Below are 24328 nucleotides of genomic sequence, written 5' to 3'. Positions count from 1 at the left end.
TTGCTTCTGTGCTAGGTACTTTGCTCCCTCTGATCCTTTGGCAGAAGCCTTAGAAGTGGTTGAAACTTCCAGAACGCTTTCCATTCATTAGGTGTTATAAGTGGAAGAGATTCTCTGTCTGGTCTGAAGGGTGTCCTGTCTAAATGTAGAAGGTCATTTGCAAGTGATCCTTATCAGGCATCTGTTTGAAACATTGCTCATTTCATTCTTCTGTGTATATCATGGTCCTCTGGAGAGGAAAACTATTCCAACAGTATCTGGTTAAGCAGCTGTTAAAAGGGTCTTCTAGCCGTACTTGCCATGAAGGTTCTTCTGCTTGAGATCGTCAAAGTGACTGGATCAGTGACGTTGAATTTTATCTCTTGAAAAATGCTAGTCTTGGTCATCATCAGCTTGAACCCATAGTCTGTTTGAGCTGTATCCCCTTATTCGTAGAGAAAACTATATGATCTTCACAAACATCAGCCATCCCTTATACTAAACACATTTCATTAGACTCGGGCACAGTGCTTAAACCTGTCCATTAATTTCCCCATTTATTTCTCTGTGTAGAATCCTGGGGAGAAAGAACTCTGGGTACTTTTGACATACAGTGTCAACTGTACCTCTCTTCCTGCAGGCACACAAATTGGAGACCACGCCCTTAAAAATCAGAAATATCTCTCTAAAGTCAGGGACTCTTAGCATAAAGTTTGCATATTCAGGGCTCTTTCACTTGTGTGTGCTTAGGTTTTGGGGAATGCATGTTTTTAATTTGTTATGGTCAATTGTTATTTGGTCAGTCGTGTAGATCATTACTAGGGGAAAATTGTTTAATCTGGTTAACAAGTATAAAAGAAAAATGCATGATTCTCATAATGGATAAGATAAGTATATCTTATTGCTAAAGTGCAAATTAGGCTTGTGACTTTAATGTTTGGTGTGTCCAGTGGTATTTGTAGTACACTTATTTAATTGGGCTTGTTTTTATTAAATCTTGATTATTCAAGCCCATTTCAGTGAATAGGCTCAAAAGTGCACGACTTGCAGCCAACCCTGACTGGAAACCTTGAAGTTGGTTATACTAGGTAAGGGGCTCCGGGATAGTGACTGTATATGGGGGCTTGTCCCCATATAAAATAACTGTAATTTTGAGCCCATTCACTGAATTGGGCGCATATAATTGTATTTCTTTGAAAACCGTTCTTGTTAAATGCATTGTAACCATTTATAGAGAGACAGATGTACACTGAGTGAGGGCTTGTTCTTGCTGTCATGGAAGACACAGTGGGATCCACAGTGCTCCTCTTTGCCCAGCCCCTTATTTGTCATTGATAGAGCTGTCACCTTTTGAGATGCAGTAAGCCAGACATTTTTACTGACACTTCAGGTTTGTGGGATAAAATACATACCTGCCAAATGTTTTCACTTTATTTACAAAATAAAAACATACTATTTAGAATTCTTGTCTGATTATATTATTTAGAATTCTTATCTGATTATATTGTATTACATAAAGTTGTTTCAGAAACAGCAATGTTTTAACAAGTCACCCAGTTTTCTCCCTAAATCAGACACCTCTGCATAATGCATTTGATCTCCATTACAATCAGCGTATTTAACATCGTGTCAATGCTTAATGACTATATTGCCACAGTTTTCTTTTTGCATTAGACCATGTAAACTTGAAGTAGTTTTCTTGTATTTCACGATGGTTATGATACTTGCCAGACATAGGTTCATGGGCGATTACTAGGCTAATGACCTCAGGAGGGCCTTTTTAAGCCTTGCCTTGCTTCCCAAATGTATCTGACGTGTTTTGATATCCTAGGATTATTTTAAGGGATGTAAATAGACATGGGCATGGGTGGTCAAGCATCTACAGACTACTTCTAATACAGACGTAGGTGCAAGACCTGGGGTACATTTCTGAGTCCCCATCAACTGGTGCAACTTCCTCTTGGGGTAGGGAAAGACTGTGCTTCACGTTGATGGGAAGCCTGTTCCAGAGAAGGGATAGTCTCTGAGACAGACCTGTCCCTCCAACATATCCTATTTATGTTGGATATGAGGTTTAGGTCCCTAGATCTGGTAAAGCTGATGCTATTTTTTGGTGATGTGCAACAGGTCCACCAGAGCAGGATTAGAGGTTGCTCTCACCTCTTACCAGTCTGTAGAAGACAGAGTCCAGGGATAGGGCTTTAAGGTGGTTCGCGTAGGACATGTAATGGTGGTTTTGCTGATGGTCAGATTACTTTGATAATAAAGATCTCCAAAATAGGAGAAGCCCCAAGTTGGGTTTTGCTTGAGGGTGGGGTTTAGTGCTTCATCAAGCTAATGGACAATATTGGTGAATAAAAGAACAAATTTTCTGTAGTACAGTTTGTAACTTACTTCACAAACTTAAAAAGAAAACCCACTGGAGCAACCATGACTGGTTAAAACTTTATTTAACACCTAGATAAGCACTTTCACGCATTAGCTCTTCATCAGATCTAAAAACAGTTAAAATCAACCATATTTCAACAAATAGCAACCAATTAGAATAAGTAGCAGAACCGCTATGCCCCTTCAATAAGGGCTTTAAAAGCGTACAAGCATTTAATCCAGGTGTATGGTTAGCTTACAATTCAGCTATCCATCTTAACTCACTAATTCAGTACTATGTACAATGTCACCCCCCCTACTCACTTGCTGAATGTATAACACCATAAACTGAAATTTATGCTCTTTATTTCAATATGTTGATATAGAGCATTAAATCTGATGTCACTCATATGTTGCAGTATACGTTGTTTTAACATTCTGTTTGTCTTCCCAACATAGAATGATGGGCATGATATGCACTCAGCTAAATACACCACATTTTTAGTTCAGCAGTCTGTGTGTAATCTAGATATATACCTCCTACCTGACACAGGGTGTACAAAAATGTCATTTTCTTTAGTATATTGACATGCCTTGCATTTCTTACATTTAAAAGTTCCCAACTTCTTCCTATGTGTTGTGGACATGTTGGGAAGTATGTTCTTATATAAAATCTGCTTCAGGTTTTGACTGTTAGTATAAGCAAATCTAGGGTGTGGACCTACTAGTGCTTTCAGCTTGTCATGAGTATGTAAAATCTTCCAGTTCTTTTTTATCACCTGGGATATGGCATCTATATCACTATTATAATGTAAATTTATTCTCACAAATGGGTTATTTCTTGGCTTCTGTTCATTAACAATAATCCCATTGTCAGAATTGCCCATATTACTTTCAAACCACGGCTTGCCTCTACTCCTCCAATTTTTTTGTCCTAGCTGTTGTTCTCTTAACTGTTTGCATTTAATAGCAATGACTAGCAAACATATACTGCATGTTATCTAGCTCACTTTCATATATACCATCTTCATTGCAGTCTAGATTGCTAACCACCAGATGAAAAATACCACTAACTAATGTCACTTTGTCAAGGTTGTGGAAGCTTACATTGCTTTTATCTAGAATGTGTCATTTGGAGGCATTTACGCTATGACCACTTCACCTGTTCACACTTTGACTAAGCATTTACGTCATTGAATATGATGCCAAGACTTCAGCCTCCGTTCTATCACAGTGCTTCAAGGTTTAGTGTTCCAAGCCCTTGCATTTTGACTTTCTTTATTTCCAGCACAGAGGGAGGTTTAATTTGTATTGCTTTGGATTTTTTCCAACAGTGATTCACTGCTTAGGGAATTCAGAGGCAGTTGTAATAGACATACGCTGATCATATCAGTTGGTCTCTGAAAAGGCACTCTCAATTGGTTTCTTATTACTCTCCTTCCATCCCCTTCTGTATTTGGATGGACTCTTCATCCAGGTTTAAGAGGTAGAGGTTTGTCGAAGTCAAGCAAGTATATAATTTGTATCTTACTTTTTGAATGTGTGTGTCTGTGTGTCTGTCTGCATGGATTTTTCTGGTTGTTTGTTTTGTGCATTTGGGGTGGGGGAAGTTCAGACTTAAGTGTTTAAGGGCTAAGCCCACTCTCCTAGCCGAGCAGTATGACATCTGCCAACAGAAGGCACACATACTCTTTAACATAGAAGCCACACAAATTTCAAAGTTGTGTTAAGCCTGAGATACCTGGAGAGAAACTCCATCATTAACCAATATGGTGAGTACATGTCTGTTACTTCTAGGGTCACTAAATTCCATTGAGGATTCAGCTATGGTGTTATAAAAATAAAATATCCTTCATTCCCAGTCATATACTAGCAGTCAGTTTTATGTCTTTGTTTAATGTGAATGCTAAACAGCTCCTTTGCTTAAAGATGCATTGATTAAGTAGTAGAGTGGTCCATCCTAAACAACGATAGAAAAGATACAGAAGCTGGAAGGCTTCATACTGCAAGTCTGATTCTCTGAGATCTGCAAACATGCTTAAAAGTTGTTGTTGCAGGTTAGTGCCCCCTGTGAAGCTTCGGAACTTTCTTTGTTCAGATGAATCAACTCTTAACGTTTGAAAAGAAATTTCAGCACACAGATGACTTAATGACACCATTTGAGTCAACAACAAAGGCAAACTTTACATGATAAACATGATTTGTATAACTGCCTTCAGAGAAGTTTGCAATCTAATCTTTCTTGAGTATATAATATTTCTTGAGTCTGTTGTCTCTTGCTAATATGTAAATCCAAAAAAAAAGATTGGATAGAAGAGTCTTGATATAAACTTTTACTAGTACCCAGAGCCATGCATATTCCACCATTTGCCCCGGGATGGTAGGTTAGTACTTGTGGTATAGGTGGTTATCACTCGGACATTGCTACTGCTGCCAAGCACTGTGAATAAGGAGCCATTTTTCCATATTAGACAGTAATGACTTCTAAGTGTGTGTGATTTCTGACTTTTCTGCAGAGAAGTATCACTGATTACTGAGCAGATGTGAAGGTTTATGGTTCCCCCTAGAGAGGTGAGTCATCAGCTTAGCAGTGTGCTGAAGTCTTGAGCTTCAGGCCATATGCCTTACAATTTCAGATGCCTGCACAAATAAGGTCTGATTTTCAGGTCAGTCTGTTGACTACATAAGCATCATCTCTTTGTGACTGACCTGAATGTGTAATCAAGCTAGGCATAGAATCTGGAATGGCAGATCATTCATTTTGTTACAGGAAAACCAAGGTTTCTTTAAATGTCTTTGCACATAACACACATATTATTACTAGAAGAGCTCAGCAGCAGTGCTGGTGTGAAATTTCCTTTGCAAGGAGAAACCTGTAGGTTCTGTCTAAAAGCAGCATTGCTCTGAAGCTCACATTGATTGGTGGTACGGTAGATGTCAGTCATGCTAACACTGGTACCTGCTACAACATTCCAAGTATTGATGCTTCTGCAAGTTTTTCTGGTGCTAGTCAGCTGTAAACTTTCTCTGGTGGCCCTCCTGGTCACAGACTTTTTTGAGATCAGTTTTTCTGGCACCCATCGTTCAAAGTGTCGATGGTTCTCTGACACCAATATGTCAGGCATCAGCATCTCTTAGTACTTCCTTTTTCACCTTTAGTCCTCCCAGCTAGTTTTCTGATGTGCTGCTTCTGTTGATCTTCATCTACCTAGTCAGTCCTTTCATTCTCATTAAGGTTTTCCTTTCTGCAGCAGTTCCTAAAATATTCTCAAGTCCACAAAATCCAAGTCCCTCTATAGAGGCAAAAAGAACTTCTGCAAAACCAGACACTTAGAACCTGATTTATATTTTTCAGCAGATTTTTTTTAATGATGATGGTTCCAGCTATCCTCCTTTTCCCTTTTAGATGACCCTAAATTTTGTGAATTCATGCAGTTAATGCAGCAGAGGATGTTTGTCTCCTGAAGCAATCCCCTTGCCTCTTGTACTAGAAGTGACTCCAGAAAGCTTGTCACTTTTCACCTGGATTCTGCTTGGTTGTCCTTGTTATATGCATCCTGCTGGATGCCACAAACAGTTGCTTCTGTTACAGATATTCTGGCCACCAAGAGAATGTTTAGTTCAAGCAGAGACTGCAAGCTGGATTTTTCTATATTAAAAGCAGTTTGCACTTGGCTCCCACCAAGCAAAGCCAAGATGTCCACCCTCTAGACAGAGTCTTGGGTTGTGGACAGGTATGGGAAGTAAGTACCCACAACCTTATCCTTGCAAGTAATGAGTTAGCTTATGCACATGCTGACTTTTATAGAGATGCAGCAGATGAATTACAACGTGCTTCAGAAGAGTTGCCTGATTACTACTTAAAAAGAAAAACATAAGACCTAAGATTGTCTTTCTAGTCCTAAGAGTTTTCTTTCTAATCCCAGCAGTCTGTTTTTTTTTTTTTTTGGCCTCCAGCAGTCTAATGGTTTATTTGGCCTCCAGTGTTATACTAGCAACTGCTATAGCAGCAGGATCTGGTACAGCCATTTACCAGCACTCCTGACTGCATGTGACCCAGTTCACCAAGAACACTGGTCTTTATAGACACTTCCTTCAGAGCATTGCTTTTCTCTGATGTGAAAGTAAGTGAACATCCTGAAGAACATGAAAGAAATTGGGTATACCTAGTTAGCTGTGGATGTTTCTCCCTGCTTAGTGTTCTTTCAGTAGAAATCTGAGAAGTCTGTGCCCCACAGCCACAGCAACAGGAGGGCTCTGGAAACTGGAAATACAAAGAACACAGCAGAAAACTCCAAACCATCAGTATTTGTTGAACTGACAGAAATTCACAAGATAAATCAATGGATAGTGGCAATCACACTGGACTGTCCCTCAGCATGAATGTGGACCCAGAGACCTGGATTTTTTGTATTTGGAATTCTTTTTGTCTGTTGTGGAACTGGTTTTGTTTGCTTGTTATTTGGTAGAGTGCTACTCAAAAGCTTTGTTAAAAACATTTTTATTATATTCTGAGATGTGAAAGAGTTCCATTGTGTTGCTTTTTTCTGGACTTTTTATTTGGAATTCATAATGACTGTCATGGAAATTATTTTGTTTGCTCCTTGGGGACCCCCAGAAGGCCACAATTGTCCCTAGGGTGGACTTTTAACAGTCCTTACTCCTTGTCTGACAGTATCCCATACACATTGGTCAAAGAGAGATTGTCTGTGTATGTCCCAGCATGAAGAAAATTCTCCAAAGACTTGTGGGTAAGCGAGATTATTGCCAGGGGATATTACATTTCCTTCCTCACCCCACTTCAGAGCCTATCATTAACCTTCCCTAACATCCCATTCCATGAAAAGGTATTGGCAAACTGCCTACAGTGGCAGCATAGAGGGATAAAGCCTCGACTACAGTCTAAGTAACCCAAGTTCTGCTAGGAGCTCAGGCAATTGATGGCACACACTGGGAGGATGGACGTGCCCATCCCGTAGAGGGAAGAGACGGTGTTTCCCACGTCCCATGCTGCACTTATGATAGGATCTCTGCTGAAAAGCAGAGACCCATTATGACATGAGGAGCCTGTGCTGGGAAGATGTGGATATGTTTGTGACTGTAAGCTATGTATATAATGGAAAAGCAACAATCTGTGCATTACATGGTGTTGGTAGTCTTAGGTAGGTTAGCTTTGCACTCACAGATTCCACTGTGAGAGGATTAAGCACAACAAGTCAGAATATGCCTGTCCGGGGTACACCAGTGGCTGATGATGATAGTGCCATACGCTTTGCACTATAAGACGACAAAGTGGCACTGATAGCAGCATTAATGGTGAAGGACGTACTCCCATAAACCCTTACTGAGGTGGCTGGAGTGAGAGAAAGAGAGAGACAAGACAAACTCCTGATCACCTGTATTTAGCAAAGTCATCCCAGTTATGGTTGCCCCACCCTTCCTACACAAATGTCACCACTACAGATGGCATTAGATGGCTGCACTGCCTATGAGGTATGTACAGCCAGCATAGGGAATCCAGTTCTTGTCAGCCTGGGAAGCTATGGTTGACAAAGCTCGCTGCTTTGCCAGAGAAGGTTTGCACCTGGCTCCTCTAGGCTTTCGGCTACTGGCAAAGGTTCTTGCCTCCCCCATAGTGTCTTTTTAGGCAAGGTCTAAAAAACAACATTAACAACTGGAACTGGCCAACTAGAAGAAAATAAGGGTCGTGCTGCTAATGCTAGGAGCTTAAAACCAAAAATCGCTCTCCCTGGAAGCACTTCTATCACTAGAAGATGTAGATGTCTGTGACTTCACAGAAATCTGGTTCAAGGCCTCAAGAGTCCCCCGGCCTTGCAAGGCGATAATGCCTTTCACACCTTTGGACTACAAAATGAATGTGTAAAACCCAAAGGAGGTGGTGGTTTTGTATATATTAGAGATAAATTCACCTCCCATCTAGTTAGACTAGACAACTCCATGGAGTTACTCCAAGTCCAGGTTTTGATGAGTAAGATCCCCATTCAAGTCATAGCCAGTTATAGATCCCATTCATGGGTCACAACTCCCATGAAGCCTACTTGACCAAACTGGAGACCATCTAAATTTTACCAAACACTCAGGTTTTGGGAGATTTCAATTATCCCACCATCAAATGGGAAATCTACACTAGCCCCCAACTCGCTAGTGCAAAAGTTCCTTGACTTTGTTAATTCAAATGCTCTGGAACAAATTGTTCATACTCCAACAAGAGGAACAAGCATTCTAGATCTGGTCCTCACTAACATGTCAAACAGATGCACTGTTGTAACTTAAACACTCGTTAGACAAATATGACCACAAAACAGTCACCTTCGAGCTGGCACTAACACAAGAACTCAAAAAGGATGAAATCAGACTAAAACACTTCAAGGCAAAAACTATACCTTCTTAGGTAAAGGTATAAATGCATTCTAAGCCCCACCCCAAGCTGAAAGTGGTAACTACTGTAAAGCTTAATCCAAAGCCCTGTACATTGAATTGTATAAGTGTATAAACTCAGCTGTACCAGAAAGACTCAGAGCCCCAAGTAAAAACAAGCTGCCATGGTGGATACCCAGCATCAACAAACATTACAATAAATGCAAAAAGTTGCTGTCCAAGAAAACAAAGGTGATGCCCCAACAATGGAAAACACCCTCCTCAGCCTCAACAGGCAAATAAGACAACTTGTCAAATCCTCTAAGGGCTTCTTTGAATGAAACTTGGCAAGTACAGCCAAGGATAGCCATAAGGTCTTTTACAGCTGCATACTAGCCTAAAAGGTAGGACCCAAGCATGTGCAGAACTAGTGACCAACGGTATCACACACACTGACTCCACAGAGGTAGCAAACCTGCTAGTGGATGTGTGTGGCGAAAATTTGTCACTCCCTTATCCCCTCCTAACTTGTCACAAGCCTTCCCCCGAACCCCCCCCCCATCCTATATATCTGAAGTGCAGGTCCTTAAAGCCTTGTCCAAGGCAAAAAACACAGCCTCTATGGGACCAGACGATATCCCAGGCTGTCTTCTAAACAGGCTGTAATATGAACTAGCATCACCATTAAGTACTCTTTTCAGTAATAATCCAAACACAGGCTTTGTTCCTGCGGGATGGAGAACAGCAACAGTTATTTCTCTCCACAGAAGTGGCCTAGCAACCAGTCCGGCGAATTACAGACCCATAAGCCCTGACCAGCCTCATCTGTAAGGCCTTGGAATGTATCATTATGGACCTTGTAAGTAAAGACATAGGTGACATACAAACCCTGGATCCTACCCAATTCAACTTTGTCAAGGGGAGAACCTGCCTGTTAAATCTGGTGGACGACTCTGAAAATGTGACCAGGGACATTGGCGAGGGCAGATCTGTGCACACAGCATACCTTGACTTAGCAAAGACTAGTTTAGACACAATCCCACATTCAGACATTACTGATAAACTTAGCATACTGAATGTAAAACCCTTTGTTGGGTTGCCAACTGGCACACAAACTGGACACACATTATCAAAGTGGGTGACTGCACATCAACCAGATGACCTATTACCAGTGGGGTGCCACAGGGGTTAGTGCTTGGCCCCCCACTGTTTGGTATATACTTCTGAGAGGTTCAGGTCAAAACTAAGGTGATTGTGGCTGACCAAGTTTGCAGACGACTGCAAGCTAGATGCAGTCATTAAATCCCCTAATGATGTCAGTATACTCCAGGAGGGTCTCGTGCAGACCAGCAACTGGTGTGTTAGTCACAGTCTCAAACTGACTGCAAAGAAATGCATCATCATTCCCTTCAGCACAAATATCAGTTCACACTATCAAATCAACAACAATACCCTAAGTACCCATGAAGTAGTAAGGGACCTGGGATCACAAATTGACTTGCAACCTTAACTTTGACCACCATATGTCTACTGTAGTAAGGAAGGCTTTCTACGTAGCACACTTGATTAGTAAAGCATCACATCAACAGCAAAATAGGTTATAACCCCTCTATAGTCGGCACTGATCCGGCCCATAATTGAGTATAAGACCTCATTCGGCATGTACCATGCAAAGCACCTGCAGCAGCTGGAAAGACCTCAAAGGTTTCTAACAAAGAAGATAAAGGGGCTGCAGCATGCATCTTACACAGACCGAGTAAAGTCGCTGTTACTCAATTCCGTGCCATATAGACTTCTTAGTGGAGACGTATGCCTGGCCTACAGAGCAGTCTAAGACCCAAGCCTAATTAATTTGCCTCGTATCAGTAAATCAAGTGGGACTAGGGCTACCTGTTCAAGGAACCTAAATATGGCCTGTGACTCAAATAGTGCAAGCTGGAGGGATAGAGTTATCTCTCAGTGACTGCAGCATCTTTGGAACAGGCTATCAATTAATGTGAAACGGAGCACTTGTATGATGCTGTTCAAGACATATCCTGACGAGTGGAAGGGACACTATAAATTCTTACCGGGGATAGTGCCTACAATTCTTCTGGACATGGGCAGTCATCACTAAATGCAATCTTGGGTATTGACTAGCATTTTTATGGTATTACATTGGGATGAAATGGATGGGCTTAAAATGACCTGCTCGATGGTCTAGTAATCTCCTATGATCCTATAGGGAAGACGTTGCTGTCACCATCATGACTTTAGGATTTTCCAAGATTTGGGTGTCACCTTTGACATTGGTCAGTGGACATACAGGTCAGTAATCTGGGCATAAACAGACAGTGCCAGAGATGAGGCCCTGCAATCACTGTGGAGACAGCAGGACATTCTGCAGTGCATGCAGAGTGACATGACACATATGGACCTGGAGCAGATGCATCTGTTGAGAACAGTGGTGGCCTACTTGATGCCTGTTTGTGCATATACATGGATGATGACAGTTGGCCATGGCTGTGCTAAGTGATGACTACACATCACATAATCACACACCAGGCTTAGGCAGATAGCTTTGCTGTCCGTTAAAAATAGAATCTTACTTCATGAATACCAACAATTTTTGAAACTGGACACCTTATCATGTGCACAAGTGAATGGATGATTTACATGGCTGTATGTTTACTTAAATTTCAGAACATTTAAGTGATATTAGATGCTATAAAAGTATTAAGGCTCTTTGCACTTGTACGTTTCTTGGCATGCTTGTAAAGTTTGTTTGTGAGATTGGGGGAAAAAAACTAGCAAATCATTCTGTGACTAGTATAGGTTGGATAGATTTATTGTCCAGCACAGAGAAGAAATGAGTAAGTCTGGGGGCTTATTTTTCCCTGGAGTAAACGACAGACTACTGTAACAAGATCTTTTAGCTATTATCATTTTTCATTTTTTTTTATTAATTTGTGTTGTAGTTGACGTGGTGATAAATTTCATCAAATGAAATATGTGCATGATATGCTTATGAACTATTGTAAGTAATGTAATAGGAATAATGATGTCATGTTACGAACTACTGTTAAAGAAATGTATTCAGAGTATACGTTTAGATTGTACTGATGAAATTGTAAGGACAACAAGAATGTACAGTGTACTTGCTCCTTGACCAATGGTTTTGGATTTGAAATAGTAAACATTTTGAATGGCAGTTTACGGGCTGTCATTAGTTCATGTACTGAACCTGTTGGTGTTTGGTACTGAAAATAGGTTGGTTCATGCACTATTCCTTTCTTTGGTTTGTTGCACTGGTGCTGGAAATGTCAACTCCATTATTCTCATAAACACTCTTATTCCTTGAAATACCCTTTACTTTCTCTTACTTTGTCATGGGAAACACCCAAACACATGGAGGTCTGATATCACCCTACTTCATGTGTCAGTATTTAGTAACTGTCGCAGTAATTCCAGATTTTCCACCACTAACAATAGAATTTTGAACAAGCTTCTTCCCAGCCATCAGACTTCGTTCAGCTGTCTTTTTTTTTTTTCAAAAGTCAAACACTTGCATTTCTTTTAACTGATCATGCATTTATGGAGTTAATGTGTAGAATCATTTACTTTACCCCTTCTTTTCTTGACCCTTTTTCGGTCCTGCAGGAGACTTCATTTTTTTCTATATCTGCATGACTGTTCCCTTCCTGCCTTCCTCCTGCTTTCTGCTCGTTTGTTTCCTGGCATTCGTAGCCATCCTGTGTGTCGCACAGTGCAGGCGCAATCACTGCTTCCTGACTAGAGTGAACAGAGCTGTCACCCTGGGTTCCAGGCATACAGCATTTTAAAGTGGAGGAGGCACTTTTTTTTCTAAGTTGCATCTTTAGAACTAATTTGCCTAAAAATGAGAGTCACTCATTTTGGCTGTCCTCTGTACTAAATGTGTGATAATGCTGTGTAATTTGGAATATTAAAAGCATTACTGCACATGGTTTCACTGTGTTTTACAATTACATTTTCAAGTTTAATCACGTCATACATTTCATCCACTTGCTGTATATGGTCATACATTTTAATGGGTATGATGAATTTCCAAGCCTGACCTTTCTCTCCTGTAAACTCTGCAGTTTGCCTTACCTTTTGACAGAACTGTTTGAACTAACCAATGTGACTTGTCCTTTATTACAATGTAAATTACATGTTATGCACCTGTTTTTCATTGGAATATTTTTATTATAGCTAAAGTATGTTGTAGACAGCCTTGAGATATTTCTAAATTTTACCTTTTCTATTCAGTTATTCTTTGATACCCACTATATCCATTCCAGGATTATGGGGAGATCGACCCTGTCACAATACTCACTGGGAACAAGGCAAAGAAACTAATCGTAGATAGGACACTATCCTCTCTCGAGGGATGTGCATGCACATGCTCTCACTTTCTGTCACACACACACAGATGCATACAGTCACACTTGACTTGCATGACCAGAAGCACGTTGAAAGCTTCTCACTTCACATACAGCATGTCTTTGGGATGTAAGAGGAGACTGGAACACTTGTAAGAAATTAACACAAGCACAGTGAGAACATGCAAACTGTGCATTAAAGACACCACAGCCGAGAACCAAACTGGAGATCCAAACACTTTGAGGCAGCAATGCTAAAAACTGCAATACTGTTCCACCCCAACTGTATAAGTATTTATAAACACTTGTATTATGTTGTTGTTGTTCACTTAATTGTTTAATCTTTATTATAGTTTGCTTATACATTTTTACAGTTAATGTATGCTCTTACTGTATTCTTTGTTATATGTATATCATTTTCAGCCTTTCACTTTGCTGTAGGTTCACTTTATACTGCTTTGAAGTATTTATTTTGTGACTTTCACTGAGTTTCCTACATATACTTCTTGTTTAGTGTATGTACAGAACTTTTCTTCCAGTTCCACCAGTAAAAAAATCATATTTGCCTTACTGGATTCCTCCCTCCCCGGTTAATAGCAGCCAGAATAAATAAATAAATGAATGTAGTAGTAAAGCAGTTTTTAGGCAAACTGTCAAGTACTACCCTGATCACATAGTCTGTGGTCCTTTTATAGCTCTTCACCTGTCTCACATAATCACCATATTTTGGTTCTCTTGAATTTTCTGAATTTTCTGGCCACTGTGATTCCTAAAGCTTGGCACTCCCCACTTTAATGCCCTCATGACTCTCTTCTTTCCCATCTTTTGTAAGTCCTGGAGATTATTGTTGCATCCCAACTTGGCAGACACCTTGATAAATGCAATCTGACAAATGACAAATTGTAGTTTTAGGACACATCGCAATATTGCGATCACCAAGCCCACACTTATTCACTTAAAAGTGAACTGTGGAAAGGTGACTGGTTTATTTTTTGGAGATCACAGAAAATCAGAATTCAACCTGAAGTCATAAGCTGTTTCGTCTCAAGCAGTATTTTAAAGTGTACTGGCTTTGTCCTTGTACTAACCCTAATTAATCACTACTTATATTGTATGCATCTCTTGCTCATAATAGCTTGCTGCAACCTGTTTTTGTATACTATTACACACTGTGTATATTGTGAGTACCTACTAGAGAGCTTTATAAATATGTTAGACTCATATCTGTTATGTTCTATCTGTGTTATCTGGAGCTTTTCTCCCTGGGCCTCTGCTGAAAATGGGCATATATCCAGTGGGATTATCCCGGTCAACAAATGTAAAATTAAAAAAAATAAATATATACAATCTCCAGGACAGCTCACTATTGTGCTTTTTGAACGATCTGTAGAAGAGGAAAATCAGGGTCAGCATAAAGCAGTTTCCTCCTGTTTCTTCTTTATATTTGGTATGCAATACTTGCACAGTTTATATTTTGAATGAAAAAACTTAATTGACATTAAGTAAAGTGCCAACATTAATGAGGCAAATATAACTGAAAATAGAATAAAAATAACTAGTAATTTATGAAACTATTGCAATGAAGATCCTGGGCCGAGCATCGTATAACTTGTTAAATTAAACGCGAGAAGTCCTGTTGGGTAGGATTAGGTAATGGACTTCTTGAGAAGTGTCACCTTGGTCATTTTATATATATATATATATATATATATATATATATGTGTGTGTGTGTGTGTGATCATAGAGACCAGAACATCAAAGGTTCAAAGTGAACCACAGAAAAAGAAATAAACATTCAAAAACTATTTTATGTGCCCCCCCCCCCCACGCCCCTACTTTAATATTCCAACTCAGAGATCGCACTACAGTGGGATAAGGGAAATCTCCCCTTAACCACTGTATGCAGTAGCGCTAAACGGGAGATTTCCCGTACCCTACCTGCAATCCCAACACTCAGATGGCTGACACACACACACACACACACACACACACACACACACACACACACACACACACACACACACACACACACACACACACACACACACACACACACACACACACACACACACACAACATGCAAGGCACCTTGCTGCCCTGCATATACACCCAAACGTTAACATTTTTACTTACCTGACACTTCCACTTTGAACCTTCGATGTTCTGGTCTTGATGAGATATATATATATATATATATATATATATATATATATATATATATATATATATATAATTATCTATATTTATTTATTTATTTATTTTTTGCTCCTGCCTAGCTAATTGTCCTATTCATTACCCATCACCAGGTGGGAGTCTACCAGGAGACTTCATAATTTAGGAGATATCAGGGGTGGTTAGTGTTTTTTCCATCAGTTTTGTACCCCTGTGCTGTCTCTGTTCATGAGGGAAGTAGATGTGCACTGGGTTTTACATACTGGGCACTCCCTCACTTCAGCAAGGGTCATTACAGCCAAGCAGCGCTGCCCTAGAAGCCTCTAGGATGGGTGGTGGTTTCCCCAGTTTGCAGTGGAGAAATTAATATGCTTATCCACCGCCCACACTCACCCCCCCCCCCAAAAGAAGAAAACGGGCCACATCCCTTTATTCCATATCCTCCCTGCCTAGCTCCTTCAATGCTAGTGCTGCTAATCCAGCAAAAGTCGCCCGAGTCACAGTTATGACTCCATCTCTTTCTGCACTCAGTACCACAGAGCCCAAGTAGTAATTCCACGTATTTACAATATGAACTATATTCACAAGAAGACTTCTAGGGACCAGTTTTTGGGACCACAGCAGGTTAAACAGAAGTTAGAGATTTAATAACTAAAGAAATTAAAGGGAAAGGAAAGATTAGGAATAGAGGAAAAAGAAGAGCAGATGAAACAAGGCCTAAAGTAGTGGAGTACTTTGTTTTACTGAATACGTTCATAGTTGTATACTAAAATAATGACCACTGGGGCCTTTTTAAGCCTAGAAACAAACACGAAGAGGCCAGCAAGTAGGTTTCACCGTTTAATAGAGGTACAAAAACGGACCAAAAGGTACCGTGAGTTAAACCATAGGTAGAGAACAATACTAGTTTACTGGTTTTTTAGCCAGTTTCAGTCATAAACAAAAAAATAAAAAAAATAATGTGAAAATACACCAGCGTCAGTATAAATACCAATAGTTGACCAAATAAAAAATTAACATTCAAATTAGGCTGTCAGTCAAAAATCAGTCATAAATATGCAGTATGATGAACAGTGAAAAACCAAAAAAAAATATTATGGATAAAATAACATAAAGCTAATATCTTATTTCATTTGGTTTGCCTTTTTGCCCAGACCATATATTGTTTTATGGTCTTGGAATGTACATTTTCATATTGTTTATTTATTTTTGGATATTAGCTTTATGTTATTTTATCCATAATATTGGATATAACTTCTTTTTTTGGTTCATCATACTGCATTATTATGTTATTCTTTGAACTGAATTTTGAGCTGACAGCCTAATTTGAATGTTTCTATTCCCATTGGTCAACTAAAGTATTTATACTGACGCTGGTGTACTTTCACATTATTTTGTTTATGGATACTCACTAGTATCTTTGTTCTACCTATGGTTTAACTCACGACTAGTGTTTGGTTCAGTTGCCTTTTTAAGCCTAGTCATGCATCCCAAATATCTGATGGAGTCTGGTACCCTTGATAAGTGTAAGCAGGAGCATGAGTTATGAAGCATATACAAACAGGGGCCTGGGAGATGAACCATTTACAGGCTTCCTGTGTACATTTCAGACTAAGTGCCAAACCAGGTATGAATTTTCTGTTCCCCATCCAGTTGTCCAAGTTGTAGTTGAATTGGATTAGGAAGAAACTTTGCTAAACATGGATGGGGAGCCTGTTCCAGAGAAGGGGTACTGTCTGGGATACATACCTGTCTTTTCAGCAGTTCCTATTTATATCACAGGTAAGGTTTAAGCCTTTAGAATAGGTAATTCTGATGCTGTTTGTTTTGCAGATATGCAGGAGGTCCATCGGGTGGAGTCTGACAATGTCTCGTATATCAGGCATAGATCTCCCCTCAGTAACCTGTAGGAGACAGAATACAGGGATATGGCTTTAAGGTTTTCTCCATAGGGCATCTTATGTCCTGTATTCTTTTAGTGAGGAACCTCTGTGGACATTCCATTTGTTGGCCTTTGGTATGTACCTAACCAAGGACATTGTACTGAGTGACCGGTCTGAATGCTGAATATAGTGGAGCAATGACCACCTTGCACCTAGATGGCATACCATTGTTTCTAAACTGTACAACATAGAATGATTCCCTCACTACTGTAGACCCATGATGGTCAAAGACTTGATTGCTGTATGTGTGTGTCCCCAAGACCCCTACTACTGGGTCGACTCTTAGGGATGTGCTGTTATAGTTACTAGGGGTTGATGACTTCCCAAAGGCTACTGTTATGCATTTCTTGGCATTTAGTTTTAGTCTGTGTCTCTGACACAAGTTATTCATGGCAGTCCTTCCTGGGGAACATTAGTGTTGGTAGGGGATTGTGTGAAAGCTCCTATCTTGCAGTTGTCTGCAAATTTGGTAAGCCAGAGTTCTTTGACATTGACCTTGACTTCAAAAAAGTAAATGCCAAAAAGGAACGGTTCCAGGGACTCCACTTGTGACTGCCCACTTTGTATAGTTGGACTCCCCAAGTCTAACTTCTTGGGTCTTGTCTGTGAGTCAGCTGGCTATCCACTGGGTGACATCAGGTTTTATACCTAACCTCTTGAGTTTGTCAACAATGCCTGAGTGGGGTATTGTGTCAGATGCATTTTCCAAGTTAAGGTAGGCATTGTGAGCCATTTTGCCCTTATGCATTGCTTTAGTGGCCTTCTCAGAGAAGTCCAGCAGGTTGACTAGGCATGACCTGCCCTTGACAAAACAAAATTGGGTTAGGTACAGTGTCTGGTTTCCTATGTCATTGACACACTGAAAGAAAAACTTTGCAATAAAATCATAGGTACAGTTTATTAAAGTAGCTAGTCAACCTAAGCAGCATGTGTTTGAGTAGTGCGAGAAGAGTCTAGTCCCCAAAGAAAACCCAGTCATAGTTGGGGCATGCGAACTTCATCTTTAGTCGGAGGCCAGGATCAAACAGCCTGGAGATGAGGCAGCAGCACTAACCCACTGCACTTCTCCCATCTACTCATCCTGTTTCCTTTGCATCCTAATCTTTTTTTAAACTTGTAATTCCCTGCTGCTGCTGAAGTGTGTTCCACTATCAACACGTGCTTCCTTTATAGGGCTGTTGGCTCTTCCTGCACTTCTTTCAGTGCATGACAGTCATCTGTCAGGAAAACCTTCTCATCTGAGGATCCGCTTGTGGAATTTCTGCTTCCCAATGTTTAAATGCATTATAGACTTTACCTCCTTTAACAAAACAAAAACAATGTTCCCTAAAGCAGAGTGCAGCTTCTTTAAACTACAAAATGTGCATGTCTTACTGACAGAAACTTAACCTAAGCCTAGCTTTTTTAACAGGGTTTATTTACAAATTTAAGCTCTACAAGCAATCTAAATCAAGAAATTGATCCAAGTCATATCCATAACGCAGAGGAACAATAGTCAACTCTAACATTTTGGAACCTGTAAGCACAGCATGAGAGTAAAAAAAAATGTATCATAGTGTTAAACTTTCAGCATCAGTACTTTACCCTCTTATTAGTGCCTTGATCCAGATGTTGTTAAGGATACTGTAGGATGCGAGTCAGATCAACCCCCATATCACCAAAGTCTAATACCATATTACCCAGCCCCATCAAACAAAAGTCAAGGGGATTCAGTTATCTGAAACTTCTGGAATCATTACTCTTGCCCAGGCATGAACAGATGCCCCAAGCTACCCACTCTTGCAAACTTCTTTCACTGACTGTTCTGTCATCTGTCCTAGCCTCCTATCTACTAATCTCATACATCAGAGAAACAAGTTCCCCAATAGTGGGAGGTCCCTCTCCCTCCATTTACGAATAGATGCTTTTTTGATCAACAATCACAAATTTAGAATTGGGTTAGGGAACCCTCTTTCTGATTCTGACAGTGACCCCCCCCCCCCCCCCCCAGAATAAACATCTGTGGCATAACCTGCCCTGACTATGGGGAAAGCCTACCAAGGAGAACAGACTTAACCCTGTCTAAAATTACTCTGAAAAAAAACATTTCCCCACACACATAATCATGCCCCACCATGTCCCCATCGCACCTCCAACAGTAAAGTGAAACAGTTGGGAACATCCTAGCCAATCTCACTTGAGTGTACATATATTTGAAAAGGCATTGCTGGCCAAAGAATCTCAAGTAACTTGATCTGGTTGTGTATCTTTGAGCCTTCACTATGTTTTCCCATGTCACTCCGCTAATTTGAGCTCACATGTTGTTCTCTTAAAATAATCTGTGCCTATCCCAGCTGTCTTATCTAATAAATTAATGCAACCTCCTTTTGAGTGTTTTAGCAGCCCTGACCTCTATCCACCAGTAAATCCGATTAAGATTGTCCTTTAACTGAACACAATACAAGCTGGTGACTCTCTGTAGGTCAGCTATATTTTTGACCCTCAGTCTTGACCATATCCACTCCTATCACTCTTAGCAAACTATTCCCAAGTTATTGGTCAAACTTCTACCAGACAATTCTTCCAGTCTCTCATGTTCTAGTCATATAGAGGGTTCAAATCTTCTCAACATGCATCATTACCTAGGTTATCCATCATCCAATGCAGACTGTCCATCAGAATTTTTTCTGATTAACTAGTGGCCTGGTTTAGCCATGACCTGCAGGTTCTTATTTCATATATCCTATTCGAATCTCCCATGCAGGCTAACCACATCTCCTTCCAGGGTAAGCTGTAATGTTTGATTAGGAGGCCTTAAAGCATTCTCAGGGACATGGCACTTGTATAACTTAACATAGCTTTTTTTATTGTAGCTCTTCCCCAACTGACAAAAACGGACTTCTGTCTTAAGTGAATATTTTGAAGCTGGCAAGCAGCATTTTACTTGGTTTGCATGTTCAGGTACATACTTTGTTTAGGCATGTAGTCTTTCAAACTATTGCATTCATGACTGCACTGTTTTTTTTTTATATCTGAATCATGACTGGAAAGAGTATTTAGATCAATCCTGTTCAGAGTGTAAGTAAATAAATACCCTACTGTTTCAGTGGTCATGTGTCTCTGTAATTGTTTTGCAGCACAAAGTCCTCTCTCATTTTTTTCAGAGTATTAAACAATTGAAGATGTTGCTGTCATGTAGAAACGGATACATTTTTACCCCCAACGCAGTCAACCAGACATGCAACTCAGCTTGCCCCAATCTACTGTTATTAATAAGGTATAGGTCACTTTTTCATCAATAACAAATGGACAAAGTGCTTCTCATTTGTTCTGGTCAGCCATGTAGTTTGTGATGTCAGTTCCTGTAATACAGGCGTAATAAGCAGTTCACCTGTATATAACATTTTGTTGCATAATATTTTTGTTGATCCTTGTTTCCCTCAGGTTTGGCTCCTCTGTGTGAGAACATGCCAAATGGTAAAGCAAATAAGCCCGGGGATGTTGTCAAGGCAAAGAATGGGAAAACAATACAGGTAATGCCATATTGCAGTGGTTTGATCATGGTGAACAAAGACAGAGTGGTCAAATGTTCTTTTTTTGTTTTATTTATTCATTTATTTTATTTTTGTCCCTAGGTTGATAACACTGATGCTGAGGGACGACTCATCCTAGCAGATGCCCTCTGTTACGCGCACACATTTAACCCAAAGGTTATTGTTAATGCAGCAACATTAACAGGTAGCTGTTTTTGTTCACTGGTTCCAGCAGCTATTTTATTTAATTATTTTTTTAACCTTGAAGTCTTAATGCTGTTTTCTGTTTTGTGAGGAAATTAATTTGCTGCTATAGTACATGTTCTTTAGCTACAGCTAAAAAGGATTTATTTTATTATTGGAGACTAGTCAAGTGGGATGGCCCACTGGCTTTTCTAATCTGTTGCAGAAAAGTACAGAAGAGTGAAAAAAAATCACAAAAATCTAAAACATGATGTTTGTAATTGTATGTAAAACTCAATGCATAAAATAAACATGTATGTTGTGTTTGGTGATAAAGATACGAGTGTACTGTGCCCAGGTGGGGACCTGTGTTTCTCAAAACAGAATGCTACACCCTCTAAACTGGTTAGCTTCCACCTTATTTGGATTTTTCACCGAGTGTGATGAGGGTCTCATTAAAGCAGAATGTAGAGGAATGATGGCCTTCTTGCTCTAGATGCCATGCTCTTGCGTGTAAGTTGAGGAACATAAAATTATTTCCTTACTACCTTAAGCACATGTTGGTCGAAAGCCAGGTTACAATCCACATACATCCCCAAATCCCTGACTTAGGAGCATGTTAACATGGGGTAGTTTACTAGGGTGACTGATTTCCCAAAGCAGTACTGTTATGCATTTCCTGACATTGAGTTTTAAGCCAGTTTTTTGGCACCAGTCATTTGTCTGTGTTAATCCCTTCTTTAGGGTGTTCGTGTCTTGATGGATTCTTTCACTGCTCGCAGTTTGCAGTTATCTGCAAACATGGTCAGGCAGAGGCCTTTGACATTGACATTGGCTTTGACTTCAGAGAAGTAAATGCCAAAAATGGTGCTGGTCCAACACATAGCCCTGAGGGACTCCTCTAGACATCGTCCCCTTTGTTGAGGTGACCTCTCCTATCCTAACTTCTTGGGCTCCGTCTGAGAGCCAGCTGCCTGTCCAGCAAGTAACACGGGGTCAATGCCGAATTCCATGAGTTTGTTTACAGTGCCTGAGAAGGGTCCAGATAGGCAGTATGTACATTTTGCCCTCATCCATTGCCTTTGTGACTTTTTCAAAGAAGTTCACCAGGGTGAGTATGCATGATTTGCCTTTTATGAAGCCAAACTGGGTTGGATCCAGTGTCTGAAGGTTTTCTGTGTCATTATTAATCATATCCATGATAACTCTTTTTCCATGGATTTACATGTGAGACTAGTCAAGACTTATGGATCTGTAGCTCCTCGGGTATGTTAATAGAGCACCCTTGTGCAGAGGGATGGACCATGGCTGTCCCTCCATTCATATGACACAATGCCTGTCTGGAGGTTATGCTTAAGTACTGACTCCAGAAGTCCAGATAGGTCATGCTTCATGCTATTTCAGGGGTATCCTGGGGTATTATCAGGGCTCATCAATCCAGTGTTTTTAACCTTAGAATGCATGTTTAGGACCTGCTCCCCAGTGATTCCTGGGGGAATGTTTGATGGTATTACTTGGGGTAGGGAAAGTGGAGCTAAATTGGTCACCCAGCAGATAATGCTATATCTTCTGGTTCAGTGTAAGTGGTTCCATTAGCACTCAATGCTGTGCACTGTCTTGTACTGCCTTTGAGGTTTCAGACATAGCTAAAGAAAGAATTGTGGTTGTCCTTGGCCTGGGAAGCGATCTTTACCTTAGAATTGACTTTAGTAACCTTAATTTGCCCTCTTAGTTTATTTTGCCTAATGTGAAAGTTTTTATCCTGCTGGGCAGTGCACTTCCTAATTTTAGCTGTGACTTTTTTCCTTTTGTTGTACAATGCTTGTTTGGATGCCACCAGGGTGGTGTGTTTTTGAGTGTGTTCTGGGCTTCAGTCTAATAGGCAAAGCTATCTCTATGCATCTATTAACATGACCGCACAGGGTTGCTGTGTACAATTATGCATAGGCAGCTGAGTTCTAAGGGTTTGGAAGGGCTTGAAATGTTGTCAGGTAATCAATAATAGGTAGATGTTATGTGATCCTATCTCGCCTACATTCTGTACTGATGGGCTCGGAGCCGATCCTCGGCTCCGACTCTGCACGCTATGCTATAGAGCGAAGCCTCTTATTGGCTGAGCTATTCACTATCCCAGGATGCACCACCACCACTTCCCCCGATCTCGTTTGCCGCTTACAAGCTAGGACGTGGTCTCGAACTTGGCTGAGCTAAGTGCTTTTTTTCTGAAAGTTTTTCTGTCAGGAAATTCCTTAATCTTTACCCAAAAGCTGTTTTAACAGCTGTCGTTGTGTATAAGTGTGTTTTTGAATATTTTTTGTGGTAAATTTGTGTGATTGAACAGGGAAAGGTTTCCGTTTAAGTTAGAGGGGCCTTCCCCTATTTCTTTAGTGAATCTTCTTATTTTGTGGAGAGGTCAAGTACCTGTTTGAGTTAGAGGGATGTCCTTCAAGGATGCATCTGCAGTCATAACATATGGGTTGTCCTGCCTCAGGCAGCCCTTCGGTCGGCTGGATTCCAAAGTCTGGGTCTGGCCTCGGCTGATGTCGCACTTCATAGGACGTCATAGCTTCTGGGGTATAAAGGCATCAGCCGACGCCATTTTCCCAGTCTTTCTTGCCGCGCGGTGCCAGAAGCAGAAGCTGTTCGCAAGTGCCGGTCGGTCAGATCCAGAGATTTCAGCTACCGAAGACTTCTAAAAAAGCTAAGTACCCTGTTGGGGACTCTCTCTTGCCTCAGCCGATGTCAGACAAAGTAAATAATTGTTTAACTTGTGGGAAACAAATACCTCATAAGGATTTCCACTCTTAGCCTTCCTTGCTTAGACCCAGACCACGACGTATCAGCTTGTTTAGCCTGTGCTTCCTTCAACCGACGGACACTTAGACGTCGGTCGGAGTTTGCAGAAGAGTTTTTTGGTTCCGCTTTTGCATATAAAATGCCGTCGGAGACTCTGACTACACATTTAGCCAAAAAACGCAAGGAAAAGGACCGACACTCGCGGCCCGCGGTTTTGGCTGAAACCACGGTTAGGCCTACCGCGAGTGTCTCGGTTTCGGCTGAAGCAGAGTCCTCGGTTCTTCCTTCTGCCGAAAACATGCCTCCGACAACCAAGGCCAGAGAGGCCCCGGCTGAGTCAGCTACAGAAATTCCTACCGAAGAAGCAGGCGCACAAGAATTGTCCGACACCATTCCGTTGGACATCTCTACTCCTGCACGTGGGGCAGCTAGACCCCCTGCTTCCATGTCTATTAAGGCCTTTTCCAGGGCTAAAGCAGCTAAAATTTCCAAGGCCTTACCAACAAAAGCTTCCTCTCACAGACCTTCCTCAAGTTCTCAGATTCTCAGCCTTGCTGAAGACCTTATATCTCTGATTAGGGGATCCCAACCTCACCCAGACAGGGCCTCACAACCT

General features: G+C 40.7%; 1 protein-coding gene across 4 annotated transcripts in view; it reads left to right on the top strand.

Annotated features, from left to right (window-relative positions):
* The window catches only part of LAP3 (leucine aminopeptidase 3), a 528883-nt gene that overhangs the window by 346665 nt on the left and 157890 nt on the right, over positions 1 to 24328 (top strand). For all 4 annotated transcript variants that reach the window (XM_044062186.1, XM_044062189.1, XM_044062188.1 and 1 more), the window contains exons 9-10: positions 20645 to 20733; positions 20836 to 20938. In XM_044062186.1, the coding sequence (XP_043918121.1) occupies positions 20645 to 20733; positions 20836 to 20938 (192 nt within the window). The remainder of the gene's footprint in view (positions 1 to 20644; positions 20734 to 20835; positions 20939 to 24328) is intronic.

The sequence above is a fragment of the Protopterus annectens genome, chromosome 2.part1 (assembly GCF_019279795.1).
Source record: "Protopterus annectens isolate FY-2018-M chromosome 2.part1, PAN1.0, whole genome shotgun sequence".
NCBI lineage: Eukaryota > Metazoa > Chordata > Ceratodontiformes > Protopteridae > Protopterus > Protopterus annectens.
The sequence above is the reverse complement of the archived record's forward strand: the minus strand, read 5'-3'. Positions and strand labels throughout refer to the sequence as shown.